Genomic DNA, 19,942 nt, shown 5'->3' with positions numbered 1-19,942 from the left:
AGATGGAAAAAAGAATTAACTTCTGGAAAATATTGTTTTTATATGATTTTAGTCACTTCAAGAGGTAATTTGACTAATTTGGCCAAAATGACAAATTGCCAAAGAGGGAAGTAGACTGGGGCTTAGCGCCTTAGTAAGGGGTTCATGCAGACTCGGGTGTTATCTTCTAATAAAATAAGCTCGGTCAGAGGATATTGGTCGGAATGGTCCAGGTATGCTGGTGATCTCCCTCTTCGACAAGAAAAAACTGATTATTTACCATTTTCTCCCTCAGAGTACAGAATAGTCGGTGGCCCATGTCTGTTTTATTGGCATTAATTGGAACCTTAATTTATTTTTTCATCAGGTGCAGAAGAGACCGTGAAATTCTCAGTCCTCTCTCTGATGTTTTCTTTTCTGGCATTCCTGTTGTTTTAAGACAACAAGACAAAAACGTGTGCATCCTGGCTGAAGTGAACCTCAAGTGAAAGTCGAAAGAAACACTGTGCAACTATACATTTATATCATATTGAAAACTTCAATGATCTTACACCTTTTATTTCATTTCAAGTGGATTTATTAGTTAAGAGTAAAACTATCAGACACTGAGTATTTGAACTAGAAAATGACGAAACCAAATGAATATCAATTGAATAGCGCTTAAAAGGTATACACTAATGTCGGATGAAATAAAGTAAGCGTACCCTCTGCTTAAGACCATCTATTCATGTTCTTCATCCATTCACTTATATATTTATCGTTGATGACAACAGCTTTTTCCCGGCTGGTCAAAGAGTTGGTTGCACCACAGCAAAGTCAGAATCCTTTCACGGGCTTCTCATACCATATCCCAGATAAAATGTACTGATAATTAGCAAGTAACCCCTTCAAGTGATTTTAAGTTGTAAACATTTTATATCATACGTGTGGAATGCAGTTTGCAGTACTAAGGCCGAGCGAAGCGAGAACTTGGCTCATGAAGCCAGAACTGGGTTAAAATCGTGAGTGTAATATTCCTAACCAGCAATGATTTGGTCACAATTTTCTGTTCTTTCTTTTTGTGTGAAACGATTCCACGAACTGCTGTACACGGACTATAAATGCAAAACAATTACAATGCTATGCGACGTATCTAGAGGACTTAATCTAGTACAGGTACAACAAGCCAAAAACGAATAAACTATACATTTACAAACAGAAAAACTGTTCGAAGCGTGTTATTTTAAACCAAATTGTTAACTGCGCTGAATATTATAACCACAAGGCTAAGGAACCCAACAGTGACACTTGAAGCTCCTGCAAATAAAAGATATTCCGTCAAGGGAGGCTGATCGGCTGTATTGTTAGTATTTCCCTGTCTCTCCTCCAAACAAAGTTCCATCGCTAAGGATACTTGCCATCTGGACAGACTACCAGTATAACACAGTATAAACAGGTAATTTGGTTTTATCAACTGAGTAGATAATGTTACGTGGCCACCGTAAAGAGTTTCAAAGCTGATGTTTCGAGCGTTAGCCCTTCGTCATTCGCTCTGACGAGGGGTAAACGCTCGAAATGTGAGCTTTGAACCATTAACAGTGGCCAATTTATATTTAACAATTATTCGCCGAAGGCGAGGTGAATATCGTCCAATAATCCCCGAGACGAAGTCGAGGGGATTATTCGACAATATTCACCGAGCCTGAGCCTAATAATTGTTTTAGTATAATTTCAGAGCTGAACAACAGAGAAATTTCTAAAATCGCAACATTTTAGTAACATTTATTAACATTTTACTTTAACATTTTATATAAACCGCGTGGAGCGGTTCATATAGCATCATGTAAGGAACCGCTCGACCAATCAGATTGCTGGAAACTCTTTGCTCAGCTCTGAAATTATACTGATATCAATTCAGTTGATAGAACCAAATTACCTTGTTACACCTACCGACGCAGCACCACAGTTTCTTTAGAAACTTACCCCTAATGGTACTAAATGTTCGGGTCATTGAATGCTTTCAATAAGATTTGAAATAGGTGGCTACCTCGGTACAACACCTGCCGGAAAGAGACTTCATTACGACTTAGCATGGTGACTGTGACTTGAGCGCGGTGAAATATACCCGGCCACTCACAACAGAGTACCCGCCGGAGCTCCGGCGAGTGCCGGGTCTTATTGAAAGCACTGGTTATTTCGATGGGAAATTGCAAAAATTCTGGGCTTCTGCATGGCTGAATTGGTACACCATAGGTTGTATTTTAAAGTTTAAGCCTAATTTGGCACATGCATTCGAAATGCGCGAAAATGTATCAAATTATAGCCTTGAATTGCACTGATTCAGTGGTCTGGCTGATGATTAACTCTCGCAATAGTGATAGTAATAGTAATAGTAATAGTAATAGTAATAGTAATAGTAATAGTAATAGTAATAGTAATAATAGTAATCATAGTTTAATGTCTTTACGTGGGGCATGGTTACCCACTGATTGCCCGAGCCAGAGGCTCATGTATGAATCGCAAGACAACAACCCACCCATCCCACCCCCGGGGAGGACATCCATCACACAGTAATCTCGTGCGTGGGAAATTAACGTCTCCTACCCCTAACCCTGCAGGAAACGGGACCTCCATTTATTCGTCCCTATCCGAGAAGACTACAATATCTAAACCATTTCTTGATGTTATAGAAAGGCAGCATATTCTTCTCAATTATTTTAAGACCTTGAGTGTAATCAGGCATTCTCGTGGTCTATACTGACCTGCACATTCACAATTAATACATCCATACTTATTTCTAGCGAGACCATTGGGGCAGCCTTTTGGAAGGTTACAACTTGGCATCGGGCACATATCTGAAAATATAAAATGGAAATGAAACTACAAGAAAACTGGTACAGTGGGAAAATGAAGTGAACCAACCTGGAGTTTTAACTTATTTTAGGCGTGAAACTTACGGTTAAGGGTCACACTAGGTCCATCCCAAAAAACGCCATCCTCCTTAACCACACTGGCGCTGGGAACGACAATAAGAACATAACATTAATTACCGCAATAGTTTTATTAAGAATATTACTATGCAACTTTGCAACAAGGTTTCCCTCGCCCATTAATACCTCTTATTTGAGGGAGACAAAGTGATAAAAGTGTCGCGTGCAAGATTGGGGCGTACAAAGGTCTTCTTTTTTTTTTTTAGTACGCACAATTTCCATCCCCTTCGCCTTACACCTCAGTGTATGCTGTGAAGACGGTCTAATTGTCTTTTGATTTTCTCTGTTTGATTGTGGGTAGCTACACCTTAACAGCAACACATCAACGAAATCGACGGTGAAAACGTTGTCCGGCGCACAAAGTTACCCACAGACACGAGTGTTTTCCTCGAATACTCTGGCCACGACGAAATAGGATATACAGTAGCCAGGTTTTTTATTCTGATAAGGAGCTCCAAAGTTTGATGATATAGTTAGGTTCAATAACCGCATCATGATCTCGGAGAACAGGCAAACATTGTATATACCTAAAAGTAATTTTTCCAGATATGCTTTTCTCAGGCGATTTCCATTTGATCTGAATGCTATTCCACTGCATGCTGTTTGTTGAGTTTTCAAGTACCTCGATCTAAAAAGGAAAATAAACAAATAGATCTCAGCATGGTCATGAGTTAGCATCACATCGGGAAATGCTTCTCCCAGAGGAAAAAACATGGAAACTCCAAAAATTCGTAACTTCACCCATTCTAGGATTCCTGGCAACTTTTCAAAGGAAAGGTATGCTATTTAAACAATAGAGTGTTTCTGTCGAGGAACTATCGGCTGATGGTTGCCCCGCGGAAATTTGATGTTCTTAAAACAAATATTTGCCCGAGAAGCAAAGCTTTGAGGGCAAATAAGCTAGTTTTAAGAACATCAAATTTCCAAGGGGCAACTATCAGACCGATACTTCCGAGACATAAGCACTCTATTGTCTTTATTGTTCACCACTAAATTTTCTTCCGTGCGCCAGTTGAAAAACAGTTAAAACACACCAAAATGCAGATCAATCAAATGTTTATTCATGCGTACTGCCTGTCACAAATGTCAATAACTCGCAACCGGACATTGGCTAAATAATACGAGAAAATTTTTCATGGTCGGGCACTATCCATCCGGGTAATTTCCACAGACGGGCAGTATCCATCCGGGCATTTTCCGCGGATGGGCACTATAGGCTGATAATATCTCTCCACGGATGAACACTATCGCGTCGCGTGATCGATTTAAACCAATAAGAATCGGAGAAAATTCAGTGGTGAACTATAAGACGTGATAGTTATGCTAATTTTAACATATGATGACATCCCACCTGGGTTTGTGAAAGTGAAGATGATATGGTAAGTCACCCGATCAATTCTAGCTATTAAAGTACATTTCCAAATCTAGAAATCAATTCCAGAAAATTTAGAAAGAAGCCTTGGAAAAGTGACAGGAGTGCACCATTGCTGTATACCCACTAACATGTTAGCATTCACTCGATCGCATTCACTCAATCGAACAGCGTAAGGTAACAAACAAACAAAAAATACAAATGATCTTATACAAAAAGGGGGACCAAAGTCTCCCTCTCTCTCTCTCTTTCTACATCAACTCATGAACTGTGCGTGTACCTATAAATCACTTTCACGTATACTCCAGTTCGAATTTCTCCAGAGTTTGCCAACTGTCCTAGCTGTTTGAGTGAGCCTTACTTACATATTGTGCTGTGCCTTTGAAGTGACAAGCCCTCTTGGCCACTCCGGCAGGTAGCGGGGGCAAGAAATCTCCACTGTCTTCGTCATCGAACTCATTGTAGGCATAAAGCATAAAGCCCGTGAAATTCTGTGTAATATCACCGGAGCGAGTTCCATTCAACGATACTAGAGAGAAACAGGAAGTAAACGTCAAATTAGCAAATATCCTACAATCTTAAGCAATCACTAGGGCGTAGTAAGCATTTTTCAAACAGCGGCAGGGGGGTAGGGGGTCATACTCATAATCGTCATTATCATCAGTCTTTATTTATACACGAAATCGTACCACTTTACATGGTCTTCCTAGGAATCGTGTTCAAACTAAACTAAAATACTCTAAGGAACTATTGACTATAATATTAAAAATACAAAACTTACATCGTGAATAACAAGGAACTATCAGCTTTATAATGTTAAAAATACAAATACTTACATTGTTGGTAATAAAAGTTACAATGATGTATCAGAAATATCTTTCCCATAAAATGAAGTTTTAAAAATATTTAAGCTAGGCAGTTTTCTAATCTCTGAGAGAATCCTGTTCCACAGAAGAGATCCTTTGTAGTGTTGGCTCCCTTTTGCAGACTCAGTTCTAGGTCTGGGGACATAAATATTTAACTCAGAATTTCTAAGATTGTTTGAATGTACATTTGAGGTGTTGGTAAAGATCCACCTCAGATACGATGGGGAAAGATTATTATGGATTTTATACATTGTCACAGCCAACTGCTTAAGTCTTACATATTCCAGCCTTTTCCAGCCAAGTTCATCCCACAAAACACTTGAGCGAACGTCATAATTAGAAAAGGTGAGAATCCCAGCAGTCCTATTCTGCAGCTTTTGAAGTTTTTTTGCTAGTCCCTTATTGATATTACCCCATACGGCACCACAGCAATTTAAATATGGCATTACCAGTGCATTGTACATATTCATTCTAGTATCAAGTGGTACAAAATGACTTGCACGCCTTAAAATAGCAATGCCAGCGGATATTTTCTTTGAAATGGTATGAATGTGTGGGCACCAGTTCAAAGTTTTAACAATTTGAACTCCAAGGATTTATGTTTAATTACTCTTTCTAAGGGTGTATTATTGACTTTGACTGTGAAGTCACTATTTACTTGGGATAACATAAATTGGCTCCCTATAAGCATGCATTTAGTCTTCTTAACATTTAAAGTCAATTTGTTTGCTGACAGCCACGACTGGATTAAATTCATATCATAATTCATTTTATGTTCAAGGACACATGGGTCTTCTGAAGATGTGGTAAGGGTAGTATCTGTATACATTCTGGGTTTTGAAAACAAATTACATGAAAGGAGATCATTAATATAAATGGTGAATAAAAGAGGGCCCAAAATAGACCCCTGTGGAATACCAGATGTTATATTACAGAAATCAGATTGAACTCTATCAATGAATGTTTTTTGCTTTCGATCAGATAAATAGGACTCGAACCAGTTTAGAGATTAAGAACTGACCCCATAGAGTTTAAGCTTTTCCAGAAGGATAGCATGATCCATGGTATCAAAAGCTTTTTTCAAGTCCAGGAATATCACACCATTTAAGAGACTGCTGTCGAATATTCCATAGCCATTAATTCGTAGCTTCAAGTAAAGCTGTTTCAGTGGAAAACATAGGTCTGAAGCCAGATTGTGATTCTGTTGAAAAATTATTATTATTTAAATATTCATATAATTGATTAAAACCACTCTTTAAATTAATTTACTTACTACAGGCAGAACTGAGATAGGTCTGTAGTTGTTAGGATCAGCCCTGAAGTCTTCTTTAAATATTGGTAAAACTCTAGCTCACTTCCAAGCATTTGGAAATATTTCAGTGGTAATTGACTAGTTATAAAAGTTAGACTACGAGTAACTATGGGAGATGCTTCTTTCAGGAGACGCGTTGAGATGTTATCAAGACCACTGGCTTTATTACTCGGTATTTTCTGAATCAAATTGAAGACCCCCTGGCATGATACTTTCGCCAAATTAAAAATGTGTTCTGTAGGGGGTAATATAGTCAGTAAAATTGCTGGATGTATCTTTAATTTTAGAGGCTAAGGAAGGTCCTATTTTGGAGAAATGTATGTTGAGTATATTACTGATTTTAATGGGGTCAGTATTTACAGTATCTCCAATGTCCAGCTGAGTTACCTTATTAAATTTAGGTTTATTTCCAATTAGTCTATTAACTCCCTTCCAAGTGTTCTTTATGTTTCTGCAGTTATCTTTGAAGAAAGCATTATGATAGTTCATTTTAGCATTTTTAATTTCATAATTAACCTTATTCTTCATGTGTTTGAAAGAAGTCCAATTGCAATCTGTTGGGAACCTTGAGGCCAACGTTTTGAGTTTGTCTCTCTGAAACATTAGCCTTTTTAGCTCTGGAGTAATCCAGGGGAAAGAGATTCCTTTCACTCTCTTCTTCTTTAGTGGTGCATGGCTATCAGCAATTTCTAAGAACACATGTTGCCATATATCCCCAGCAATGTCAGGATTTCGCTCCTGTTCAATCAGATGCCACAGGACCATAGATAAATCAGTTCGAAAACTATGTGAAATAAAATTTTTAAAGCATCTGCTCATTACAGTCTTTGGATGTGATTAGGGGATAAAAATCTTTCTTACTGCATACACCACACAGTGATCACTGATTCCAATATCGGTGACTCCAGAGTCCGAAAAATTCCACTGATGATTAGTTAAAAAGACATCAATAATAGATGATGTGAGCTGTGTTATACATGTTGGCTGATTAATTAATTGCCTATACTGGTAACTACCTGTGGGCATGTCCAATTGGTTAAAATAGTCATAAGTCATTAGAAATTAGAATAAATAAAGGTTGTTGTTATCACAGAGATCTAGTAGTTTTTGAGTGCTGCAATCTGGTGATGTTGCACCAACATTACAGCTTAAGTCACCGATAATGTCAACCTCCATATGATATGAGTCCAATTTTTGCAATACATCTTCAAATCTGTTCATCAGTTCAGTGGTGGACCCTGGAGGCCTACTATGTAACACTTGGGCTACCTTCCCTACTGTCATGTCTACATCCACGCTGTATGTTAATGAAAGTGATATATCTTTATGAGGTGTGGACTCTTCGAAATTGCGCCTTTTCAAATCACCTCACTTGGAAAAGGGGGTAGGGAGTGTTTTCACCAGCACCCAGGACTTCCCCCTAACTACACCCTTAACCTTAGTGTTATTAATTATCCTATATCCATTTGAGAGAGAGTTCAAAATTTAACAACATGATAAGGTCCCCTCCCTTAATTTCACCTTCCATGAGGGCTGAGCAATTTCCATCCACAGACAAAAGTACAAGCTAAGGGAGTGGGGACGTGTGTACATCTCACCATCCCCTTGGTGGGTCAAGAAAATGTGATAATATCCCTAAATACCAATGTAGGATTTCCTTACTGAAGAATGTAGCTTAAGCACCCCAGTAAGAGATAAAAATCAGCAATTTTATGAGGAGTTTATTCAAACGATATTTGGCTGATCCTAGAAACATGCAAAGAAAAAAAAAAGTTATTCACTTGTGTATGGCTTCTGCCTGGATGCATAATATGGTTCATCCATGTTCCCATCCGGATCAGTTACATTCAGCATGTAAGGGGGCTGTGAACTCTGAGGCTTTGTACCACTAGGAAACCAGTCTTTCACCATGCCACAGGGCACACGAACATCTGCCTTCACCAGCTCAAAGTGAAAGAGGGTTGTGATGCACACCAGAGGAAGCAAAAATGTTCTCGGTAAACCGTGACGAGCCATTCTGTTTGCTACTGACCTTGAAAATTTTAATTGTCTTTAAGGAGTAAGCAAAGAAAATATTGCATATTAAGTGTCTTACGTTATCTGCTTGAGTATTCACTGTGTTCACAGCAAAAATTAAATTCACCAGTTGGTGCTTTAAAGTAAGATGCATACTTTCGGTAAGTGATATTTATTCATTTGTTTAACTCTTTAGTTACTGGTTAGCAAGAAAATCCTTGTTTTGCAAACTTTTCTCACACTAGCATAGACCCTTCCATGGTTTTATCAGCCATATTGGTTGGGGGTCAAACAAAACCTCATTGCGTAGCAACGAGCCATAGAATCTCTTATGATGAGAAGACGCGCATCGCTACCCTCGTTTAAATTTTCGCTTTGTTCAGGAACAAAAATTAATATTCATCACTGAAAAAGAGAAGACATCAATACAGGCGAGTGACTTTTTCTCCTCTCGGTGAAAAACCTTTTCTTCTCTGCATTTTATGGGAACATTGAGATCATTTTTCTTTGGATGTGACCTCGCGGCCAACATAATGCCAGAAGGTCAGAGTACAGCTTTTCCGAATGACTTTTTGTATTTAAGTAACTTAACTGTGCAGAGGAAAAATTGAAATAAATGTGTTTACGTGCTCTTTAAACCTTTTCGTCCAGACAGGCTAACATACTCTTGAAAAACCAATAACTCGGCAAAGAGAAACCCTTGGTTTAATGGGTTTTGGAGACAGGTGTTCTGTCGGCGGCTGTAACAACGATAGAGGAGATCCAAAAAAATGGGTCATCCACTCACATGTACAGAAGTTATCTTTCCACAAGCCCAAGCAATCATTAATTGAAGCATGGTCTCGACAGGTTTTGAAGGGAAGAAAATATTTCTCAATAGGAAAGTCAAGGGAGAGTGTTGTCGTCTGCTCCAATCATTTTCGAGACGGCAAGCCTTCAGTAGGCAATCCAATATCTACTCTTTTTTTGACTCCTTTTGAGCATTCAAATACTAAGTCACCCAAAAGGCGGCGATTATCAACATCGGTTGATAATAGTGATATCATCACTGCAAGTGACGAATTGATGAAAAGTGGAGACAATTCCCCAGGGTTACAACTGTGTACAGCCTCTGCACAAATAACCAGAGATGCTAATGTTCGACTCTATACTGGCATGCAGAATACAGATGCTTTCAGAACCTTATTTGAGTACTTACTCCCACCATAAATCCTAAAATTTAAAACTACAATATATCGATGGCTCAAAAACATATTCTAATTTCTCAACCGAAAGAAGTGCTTTTTAAAATGCCATTCTCGCACCATGGCGGCCACAAGGTCACCTTCAAACAACATATCAATCTGCCCATAAAACGCAGTGATAGAAAGGTACTTCGCCAAAAATTCGGCACTTACTTTTAGTAACGCCTTATCTATGTTCCCACCACATTTGGAGACGAAAATAAGCGATTTTCCCTTTATAAAGTTACGATATTGAGCGAAGGTACCGACGCACGTCGAATAATAACAACATAATATATTGTTTGTTGCTACGCAACGAGGTTTTGCTTGACCCCCAAACAATATGGCCGTAAAAACGGTGGAAGGGTCCATTGTCAAGCACATCTGTTCAGGCGTGACAGTCTGAGACAGCAACCAGCATTACATCGGTTAAGATCTCATTGAAATCGATAGATATGTTTACAGAACTGTGCAGATCATAAACATGCGGCCAACTCTATTTGCATTTTAATAAACATTACTGGGAGAAAAGCTTCGATTTACAAAACAACGGAAAACTAGAAAAATAAGTCCTTAGAACAAATGCAAATATTTATGCATTTTTCTCGAACAACTGTTCGCAGATAAGCAGTATTGCTGTGGCTTAATTTTCTTGCAACCGCACACGGTCAAGTATTAGACAAATTAAGTCCCCCGGCATTAAAAAATTTCAAGCGATTTGAAAATGGCTAAACTTCAGAATACCCGGCCACTCATTTACATGTCATTAAATAAGAATAGCGTCTATTGTGTTACCAAATTCTTTTGGTTTTGAATTTTACGAAATACTCGAACCTTGTGCAATATCTAGCTGCCCTGCATTTAATCAATTTACGTTACCAGTTAATAGAATCAAAAGAAAAAGCACTGCCGGCCATTTTCCCTCAGCGAAAGCTTAGCGCTTGATGTTCGCGAAGACGTGATCCAAACAAGTTATAAAAATTCTATCAAAAAAACCAAGATGTCCCGCCTACTAAATAATTCCAAGGGTGTTTAACCCAATCTGAGAACGGGAAATTAATGAACTTTGAATTACTAAATTCAACTACTTACCCAAGAAACTGAAATACGATGAAAATGTCGATAGAGAACTGTACTTCTGCCGAGAAAGTATGCGAAACTTTCTGATCTCAAGGTCGACTGGTGTTTCCCTGACATTAAAACTTCCAACATGCAAATTTATGCTAATATAGTTTTGTCAAAATAAAAGGAGCTCTAACACCGAATGCAAACTTGGCGTTCATTGTTCTGGACCGACTAGCCTCGTCTTCACGTGAAAACACAAAAGGTTCTTACATGTGTGAGGAGGTATTATTTGGGTCAGAATGTGTAGACAGAACCAAACAGAATAACCATGGACTACGCATGTGTCATAATGTGTCATATCACATACAGTGCCCAGTGCCCCAAACTAATGCACGGATTCAAACATGGCAGAGCAGGGTTTCTCTTTTGACAGTGCTGGAAGTAGTATTTTTTTGTTGTTGTTTAAGTGAAACTCAGAATCGTACATCTTAATCTCTAAATGCGCGATACATCACCTGTAAATTTTTTTTGTGTTAGGACCGTAACGATGACAGTGGAGACGATGCAGAAGCCGGCGCCACCAAAAAATCAAAACCGAGTAATATGCCCATATTTCAGTCGGCTTTTATCACTCTAGTAGCTGATACACTTAAACGTGCGAAATTACGTAAAATACAACGATTGCAACTGACTAGAGATTGTAATGTAACAACAAAATCCACTTTTGCGAATTGGGGTTGGATAAAGGATCATGCAAGCTTGTAGAATTAGAAAAAGTGAATTAAAATTTACTAAATTTTCGTCATATTTACCCACTCCTTAAAGTGGGCCTCTAAAAAGAAATGGAAGCCTTTCAGTTGTAATTTTAAAGTATTTCTTTATTCTATACTCGGATGACATTCATAGTTCCCATCAGCCAAGTTCTCGATGACGATTGATGACAATGAATTCATAATTTGAATGAGCTCCAAACGTACCGATCGTAACGCAATTTTAATAGATTGTCTTTAATAGGCTGGCCAGACGACGGTTGCTATTGTTACGATCTTAGAATTAACTCTTTAGCTACAGTACCAAGTGATCATTCAACCTAAGACCTATCATCGCAGAGCATTGCAAGTGTCTTTTTCTGAAATGTGTGAAAGTTGCATCCAAAGGGTGTTGATTGATGTGGTTTGAAATTAATCGTTATCATATATACTAACATAATATTTCGTTGATATTACAGCTATACTTTATTCAGAATGCAGCTGAGAGATCCAAGACAGACTCTCAAACCCAACTGTCCCTTGAAAAAAGGGTTAGGACAATTTGAGGGGCAAGGATAACCAGCCTAGGTCTCATTTTGGGGCTCTATTGAGATATGATTAATGCAAAACCTGTTGGAGAAACAAATGGCTTCTTTTTGTCCTTGGTAAAAGAAAGATTAAATCCAAAAAAAAAAGTCAGATCTAGAGGAATGATTCTCTACCAATCTGTAACTCACATTCCAAAAAGTTAGGCAAATCTGAGCAAAAATGAAAACAGCCCAAAATTTGACATAGGCTAATATTGCCTCTGGCCCCTTAATTATTTATGCATTATGGATATAATGAAGTACATCTCTTGCTAAGTTTTAGAGATAATTTGGTTCCATGCCCCTGCAAGCAGAGGTTTCTTGATCAGCTGTGTGGTAGATCTGAGATTTAATAAAAGGAGGGTATAAACTAAATTATGCCCTGTGACAGCTTTGATATTTTTATTTTACTAGATAAATGAACAGTACACTTGGAGAAAGATGCCAGTGGTACTGATTTGCTTGAAAAATGGATAGCCATGTTTTTCATGTAATGATAATTCTGTTTTTATATGGGATTAAAATACCTTGCTGGCAGGTGTATGTTTGCTATTTTTCAAGTGGTAATTGCAAGAAAGCTTTGAATGAACTAGGATAAGCAGTGTAAAAAATGCTGATGTGGCATATTCAAATGTTTTATTAATGATTCTTATTTGTAGGTCCATCAGAATTAGAGTAATTTTTTTTGTCCTTTGAGAAAATCGCATTTCAAAGAAGCATTGTGGAGTCTTTTGGAAGATGTGATCAATGTAAGTTCAAGAACTATTGCATGGTGATTATTTGATTAGTGAAAAATAATGCACGTAAATTTTTAGCTTTGTTTAATCAAAGGATATAGTATGCCACAACCATGAATATCCTAGTCTTGAACAAGAAAATAATGAACCAGTTTTCTAGAAAAACAAAATTGATATATATGTGTGTATATGTACCAATACTTGAAAGTTTTCTTTTTTTTAAATTCTTGGTGGTGGCTGAAAGAAGTGTCAACCAGTTACAAGAACTGGATGCATTTAAGGAATAAAATTCCAATTCAGGCTGATTATTCAGACTACTCAGTGTTCCTGACATAAGGTCACTTGTTGTTTCAGCTGTAAGAAGTAGCACTGGTAAGTCTAATGTTAAGAGTTAATTTACAAAAAAAAGGCAGCTTTTGTTGTTATCAGCATGAAAAAGTTTTCAATTGTCTAGGAGTTATGTCGCTCCTAAAATGGCTGATAAGAATGATATAGGTCGAGCCAAATTGTAAGTAAATTTCACAAATCATGAGTTCTATTTTTAATGGCACTGCAGTTATAATTGTTGTACTGCATGGTTATCAAGGGAAATTTAAAAGAAAAACAAAATTTTTTTTTATTTACATTGGCTATTCATTGCTACAGTAAAATCCCATGTAAAGCAGACACCCCGTTTTAATGGACACTAGTATAGCTGGTCACAATATATTTTTTCCATATTTGCTTTAAATGTAAACTGAACTTTTATTCAGAGGACAGGTTTATTAATTAGCATGTTGACACTTAAACAGAGCTGATAATTTGTCTAGTACCCAAATTTAATCCATTTGAGCTGACTTTTATAGATATATTGCAGAAAGACCGTACAGTTAAGTAAGTTTTCTTGTTGCCTGGTTTACAACCTAATTGGGCCTTACATGGAAAAGGTTTGTAATAGCCAAGTGTTCAATCTACCCTATACTTACTGAAGCATGCCAGGGTCTTTAGCCATACATTGCACGCTAATGGTTTGTGTAGCAATCTGCTGTAACAGAGCACAAGAAGACTTGATCATTCTCCAAAAAAAAAACCATTTTTATAGAGTAGCTTATTATAATTTGAATATGCTTATTATAATTTGAATATGCTTGATGCACTTACTGACCCAATCATGATCATATGGAGTCCATTATAAACTGGCTATCAATTGCACAATTTACTAGAATGAGCTGACTCTGAGTGTTTAATATGGGGTGGACACTAATTAGTAAGGGTCTTGAGATTGCCCATTTAATGCAAGTTTTACTGTAATATAATTGGTATCTTTTTACAGGAAAAAACTCAAGCACTCGGGCAAATAGGCAGTCCCAACCACTGTGGTGGCCAGAGAACATACCCTTTCTTGATCCAAACAATGCTGGGACAAAAGAACTCAGAGGGGATGCATTGGTCAGGGTTATGAATGCCTTTGGACTCCATGTTATGCAGCTGTCACAACAACAGCAGCCCCAGCCTCAGTGCTCAACAAGCCCAGCAACTGTATCTGTAACAACAACAACAACAGCAGCTACATTACCTGAGTCCACCACAGTCACATTGACAAACACAAGAACAACAGCTCTCCTGCAGCAGCAGCATCCACAATAACAGCAGCATGCATGACAGCACCTGTGGCAGCAGTAGCAGCAACAGACACAATAACAACAGCACCTTCAGCATCAGTTACAGTTATCACAACAGCAGGCCATTTATACAAAATGGAGTCTTACATATTTCAATAAAACAATAAGCTACACTAACACATCAATACAACACGGCACTGGCCATGATAAAATAATATATTCCATTTGTTGCTCTTCTTGTTACTCTAATTATATTTATTATTATACCATTGTTATTATTATTACTTATTTTGTCGTTGTCGTTGTTAATGTGATTAGTACTGTCATCATCATTATAAAGACTAGCAAAAACTAACGATAAAAACCGACGTTTCAGTGTCATCATGACGCCATTGTCAAGGAGAAATAAAAATATAGTTGATAAGAATCATCATTATAGTCATTTATATTTATTGATAACTAGTATTACTTTTTCCAGCCGACAAATTTTTGTCGTTTCTCTGAAATATTTCTACGCACATTAATGGCTGTTGGCTGGGTTCAGACAACCACCAATTATTGAAAACTCATTTTTACCCAGACATCATATTTCTTTGCAGGCAGTCCTTCGAGTGATAAAGAAGAACGAAGGCCTCAACTACTATCGCTCCAACTTATTTTATGATAAATTTCGTCCTTGAAGAAGCCGTTTTAGAGATTTAATATGACCTCGAAACAAAGTAAACAAAGTAAAGTTTACTGATCGTGATCCTCATTACTGCGCGCATAGTTTCAAATAGGAGAAACGTTGTAAGTAGGATACAGAATAAATTAAATATTAATACTGCAGTTCAAAATATATGAACTTCATATATTCATTGTATCTCATTTATCATCACGGGTTTATTACGAATCAACTTAACGGCCTGCGCCCAGTTGGCTTGTTAGCTCAATTGGTAGAGCGCTGCACTAGTATCGCAGAGGTCAGTGGTTCGAATCCAGTACAGGCCTGATTTTTTTTTTTTCAGGTCTGATTTTTGCTATTGCATAAATAGCGCTATCTACTGCGAAGGATCGTGCATCAATACGTATTTAATACCGCAGTTCAAAATATATGAACTTCATATATTCATTGTATCTGATTTATCATCACGGGTTTATTACGAATCAACTTCACGGCCTGCTCCCAGTTGGCTTGTGAGCTCAATTGGTAGAGCGCTGCACTAGTATTGCAGAGGTCAGTGGTTCGAATCCCGTACAGGCCTGATTTTTTTTTTTTCAGGTCTGATTTTCGCTATTGCATAAATAGCGCTATCTACTGCAAAGGATCGTGCATCATACGTATTTAATACCGCTGTTCAAAATATATGAACTTCATATATTCATTGTATCTAACCAAAACGGGTAGTGTTTGGTGTTGTAAACTGGTCTGGGTAGGGGGGTTAGACGTAAAAATCCTAACACTCTCTGTTTGGTTGATTCTTTCTTCAATCTTTTTTGTTCTCAACAACAGGGACTAGCCACACTCCACAAAACACACTGCACATTGTATGGATATAAGGAGATGTGTTATTAGGCAATAAAAGTGCACCAATTGCACAGAAATGCATCCTAGTATGAACAACGAACTCCTAACTTTCCCTCTAGGAGGTGAAACATATAGTCTCTGATGATATCGTACGATATGGCAAATTTTCCCATGAACAGAATACCACTATCTCTTCCATCATACTGCAAGTTGGTTCCACAGGGTAGATTGGAGCATGGTCTGTAATAGAGTTCCAAAACAATTAAGAAAGGCACAGGCAAAACTCATTACCAAAATTAACTAAAATAGAACACAATAAACCTACAAAGAAACATTTCAACAATATTATCCTTTATAGCAATAATTGCTTTACATGTATTAACATGTAAATAATTGCTATACACTAAATCCATAACCACAGAGTCATAATGGTTGCTGAGTACACAGAAACATTTAAATTTCATTGACAATGAAATGAGAAGAGTGCAGTTACAAAATTGTCCAATATTTTCAGAATATTACTACACACTACACTACTACACACTAAAAATTGTTACCAAATGCAAATCATTTTATTTATTTATACACATTTTATCAAGCAACAATTCCATTACATGCATAATTACAGAGCAGTTAGAGACAATGATATGGCTATACACTCATACAAATGCTTCCTTGTATACAACTTAATGGAGTTCAGTTTCCAACAATGAACAACTGGGTCCTCACTGTCCCAGGGGCTGTGACAGTTTAGACACTTCTCGAGTGAGCTACCCATAGAAGGTAAGGTGGGCACAAAAGCAGTGTACCAGTGTTTGGACAAGCAGGTAACACATTTTCAGGGGCATGCATGCAAACATATTGCAAAGACCCCGTTAAGTTGAAAGGAATTGCCAACTGTGAGACGGGGCTAATAACAGATTTGTTAGCTGGGGATGCTGCTGAACACTGAGAAGTGACAGCAGTTGCAGTAAGCACCAAGTCAAGAACATCACCTGGTGCTTCGTGTGCATTTTCTTTAAGATAATGAAGATAATTGAAATGGTCACAGACATCTCTCTCTCGACTGCAAGATAGACAGGAAAATCCGTACTCACATGACACTATAGCAGGATTTGGCTCAAGTACACACACCAAACTTGATAATTATTTAATTTAACCACTTTCAAAGGTGTCTGAAGAAGAAATTTTGATAAGAAAATAAAACTATTATTGTTAAACATGGACCTAATACATAATGTACTCTTAACTTTGGATTCTAAAGACATCAAATGAGGCAATTTGTAGTAGGCCAGTGATGAAAATGGGTTTGAAAAGGCCTGTTCTCCAAAATTATCAATTTTTGATACATGATTGAGAGATCTATTGCTGGGTAAAGGTCTCTGACCTAGGTGATGGTACATGTGTAGGCCTGCTTTGAAAGATTTAATCTGAATGTATTATCATTCAAAATGTTCTCACACAAAACAATTTGTTAATAAAATTGATGACATTCCAACAGGAACAAGGACCATGGCTGTCTACACCTCATCACAAGTCCAGGAGTTATGTAGTAAACAGTAACTACACTTTTAAGAAATCAATCAATGTCAGGAATATGATAGTAGAGTGGCAGTAGATGCAAAGCATGTATTCTAATCAACTTATTTGTGCGGTGCTGTACATTATAAGCACATGACAAGTGACTTACTGAATAATTATGATCCTCTGTATACGAGTATACAACCTCATCTGGTCTTATGTCAAAAGCTCCTTTCAGAAGAACAAGCAATGCCTTAATATGGCCACAATCTTCACCCAAAAAATCTATAACAATAAAAAGGACAAATGCTTAAATATTATTATTGTTGGCATTTAATACTTACATCAAAATAAAAAATTATTAACTTGTTTCAAAAACCAAAAAAAATGGAAAAAAGGAAACAAAAAGAAACATATCAGAAATCCATTTTATATCTATTGTACATATAGCAAAGAAGTTTAAAGTTGCTCTTTTTCTTGTTCTTGAATGTCTTAACTAACTGTAGTTGTCTTTTAATATAATCAAGGGAGGTCACTGTTAATTGATTCTTGAAGGGAATCAATTGAAGTACCATGCATACCTTTTCCATTAATTTCTTTTTTCTAAGTGGAAAAAGACAAGTAACTGGAAGTATCACCAACAGCATTTAAAAAGAAGCCCTTCTATGTATACATGCAATCAACAGATGACAAAAAATGCATTGAGACAGAAATATCCAAAAAAATTCAAGATTGCAATACCAAAGCAATTAGCACTTCCCAGATGTAGATCAGATGCCAATGAATTCACCAGTGATGACCTTCTGGTATCACAGCTACATGACTTGTGTAGAGCCAACAGGCACCTCCACTGTGGATTGTATGGGTCTTCCTCTCTATGAAGACATATGTAGGATTTTTTCTAAGATTAAAAGTGCATTGGATACAACTGATTAGAATGATTTAAAATCTATGTCAAAATATAATGGCACAATGACATTGAAAATCCCCCTAGAAAAAATGTTTTCAAACAATCCTTAAGGGAGGCTTGACAACCACCAAGAGGCAACTGACTCTAGCAATGTTCCCCATTACACTGTGCATGACCATTCAGCCAAAATATAAATTAATTTTTTTTTTCTTTTTGACTGCTGGTTAAAACTGCCTTTTGGCCATGTGGCCAAATACAATGGAACTCAAATGGTGCTAGCAAGAACAGCATAAAGCTACAAGTATGACAAGTGTAGATCATTTAAAAGTCTGGTTATAAATATAAAAATAAATTGTTTTGCTTTACAAAACCCTATTTACCTAGGGCCGATACAAATGTACATAAACAGTGACCCTAATTGCATCACTACACTCTAGCTAAAAACTACAACTACAACAAAATTGGGCAAGAGTTCCAGATGAATGAAGTATTAAATACCACTAAGAAGAAATACCCACCAAAAGCTTGTGTTGACTATTACTGAACTTGGGAAGGCAAAATCTCTCGTAATCTAGCATGGTTACGGCTTCAAATCGACAGAGAAGCAGCACGTATTCTTGAATAATAGATGGCTGTTCCTGTGATGTTTCAGTTCCCGACCTTTCAGCCTAAATTTGTTGAAATACATCCTGATCTTGACAAGCGTAAGAGCGCTGTTCCTCACCCAAGTCATCGTCTAGTTCGAGGTCGACCTCGCCAACTGAGAGCATTTCATCTCTTCTATCTTCATCCAAAGGGGTTGCCGCTGATATTTTTTTCGAACTTTTTTCCACACCTTCGACTTAGTCTTTGGGTTTTAACTTTGAAAAATTACATAGTCCGCTGCTATTAAAATATGTACACAGGATCGAAGCGCCTCCCGTCCGCCATATTGGTACTGTGGACTAAATCAAATGATGAAGATACCAAAAAAATTATAATTGAATTGATTGATTCAAAGCGTAGTAGAGTGTTATTAAAAACCATACGTTTCAACCTGCTACCTGCACGTCAGTTGCACAGGTTACCACTGGAAGACGCAGCAGCCTTAAAACGTATGATTTCTAATGCGCTTTATCAATCAAGTCAACTGTGGGTATATACTTTATGTAAGGCTACACTTATGTCACATCCTGCCGCCCGACACATGCGTAGTCCATGGTTATTCTGCGCGGTTCTGTCCACACATTTTGACCTAAATAATACCTCGTGAGAGGCTAGTGAGTCCAAAACAATGGCAATTCAAATTGAACGACATATTTGCATTCGGTGTTAACCCATAGTCATAAATCGGCCAAAAAATTTAGCAGTAGACGTAAAAACTTGACAAATTTAAACCGAGATTCACAGAAAAAAGGTTAGCCGTAAAAAAAATTTCTGATGACAACAGTGGAATGATATAAACCGTTTGCCGGGAAATGGCCAAAATTTACGAAATGGAAATTAACTATGAATGGACGTGCAAGAATCCGGGGTAGATAAACAATGA

The 19,942-nt window shown here is 37.4% G+C and overlaps 2 protein-coding genes and 1 long non-coding RNA gene across 16 annotated transcripts; 1 reads left to right on the top strand and 2 right to left on the bottom strand.

The window, feature by feature from the left end:
• Window positions 1-521: 521 nt before the first annotated feature.
• LOC111336172 (uncharacterized) lies at window positions 522-11,023 on the bottom strand. 5 transcript variants are annotated; one of them, XM_088732093.1, is made up of 7 exons: window positions 10,830-11,023; window positions 8,280-8,530; window positions 4,686-4,849; window positions 3,476-3,576; window positions 2,916-2,974; window positions 2,721-2,813; window positions 522-1,275 (listed from the first exon to the last, which is right to left on the bottom strand). In XM_088732093.1, the coding sequence occupies exons 2-7, from the start codon at window positions 8,512-8,514 to the stop codon at window positions 1,202-1,204; spliced, it is 726 nt and encodes a 241-aa protein (XP_088588219.1). In that variant the 5' UTR covers window positions 8,515-8,530; window positions 10,830-11,023; the 3' UTR covers window positions 522-1,201. The 5 variants fall into 5 exon arrangements, with proteins under 5 accessions (XP_088588219.1, XP_088588215.1, XP_088588216.1 ...); XM_088732089.1 differs by having other exon boundaries at window positions 8,280-8,548; window positions 10,830-10,983; XM_088732090.1 differs by lacking the exon at window positions 10,830-11,023 and adding an exon at window positions 9,912-10,045 and having other exon boundaries at window positions 8,280-8,548.
• A 122-nt stretch (window positions 11,024-11,145) lies between these two features.
• On the top strand, window positions 11,146-13,802 carry LOC148724332 (uncharacterized). Of its 2 annotated transcripts, none has more exons than XR_015991351.1 (4): window positions 11,146-11,400; window positions 12,031-12,102; window positions 12,798-12,887; window positions 13,123-13,802. It is a non-coding gene; the product is annotated as an uncharacterized LOC148724332 (long non-coding RNA). The 2 variants fall into 2 exon arrangements; XR_015991350.1 differs by having other exon boundaries at window positions 13,120-13,802.
• Window positions 12,009-19,569, bottom strand: LOC148724331 (uncharacterized). 9 transcript variants are annotated; one of them, XM_088732099.1, is made up of 7 exons: window positions 18,933-19,569; window positions 18,246-18,405; window positions 17,674-17,789; window positions 17,081-17,158; window positions 14,251-16,223; window positions 13,830-13,899; window positions 12,009-12,480 (listed from the first exon to the last, which is right to left on the bottom strand). In XM_088732099.1, exons 1-4 carry the CDS (start codon window positions 18,990-18,992, stop codon window positions 17,087-17,089), a joined length of 408 nt encoding a protein of 135 aa, XP_088588225.1. In that variant the 5' UTR covers window positions 18,993-19,569; the 3' UTR covers window positions 12,009-12,480; window positions 13,830-13,899; window positions 14,251-16,223; window positions 17,081-17,086. The 9 variants fall into 9 exon arrangements, with proteins under 9 accessions (XP_088588225.1, XP_088588227.1, XP_088588229.1 ...); XM_088732101.1 differs by having other exon boundaries at window positions 12,009-13,031; window positions 13,841-13,899; XM_088732103.1 differs by having other exon boundaries at window positions 13,841-13,899.
• Window positions 19,570-19,942: the final 373 nt, after the last annotated feature.

Source organism: Stylophora pistillata, chromosome 9, assembly GCF_964205215.1.
Source record: "Stylophora pistillata chromosome 9, jaStyPist1.2, whole genome shotgun sequence".
Taxonomy (NCBI): Eukaryota; Metazoa; Cnidaria; class Anthozoa; order Scleractinia; family Pocilloporidae; genus Stylophora; species Stylophora pistillata.
The sequence above is the reverse complement of the archived record's forward strand: the minus strand, read 5'-3'. Positions and strand labels throughout refer to the sequence as shown.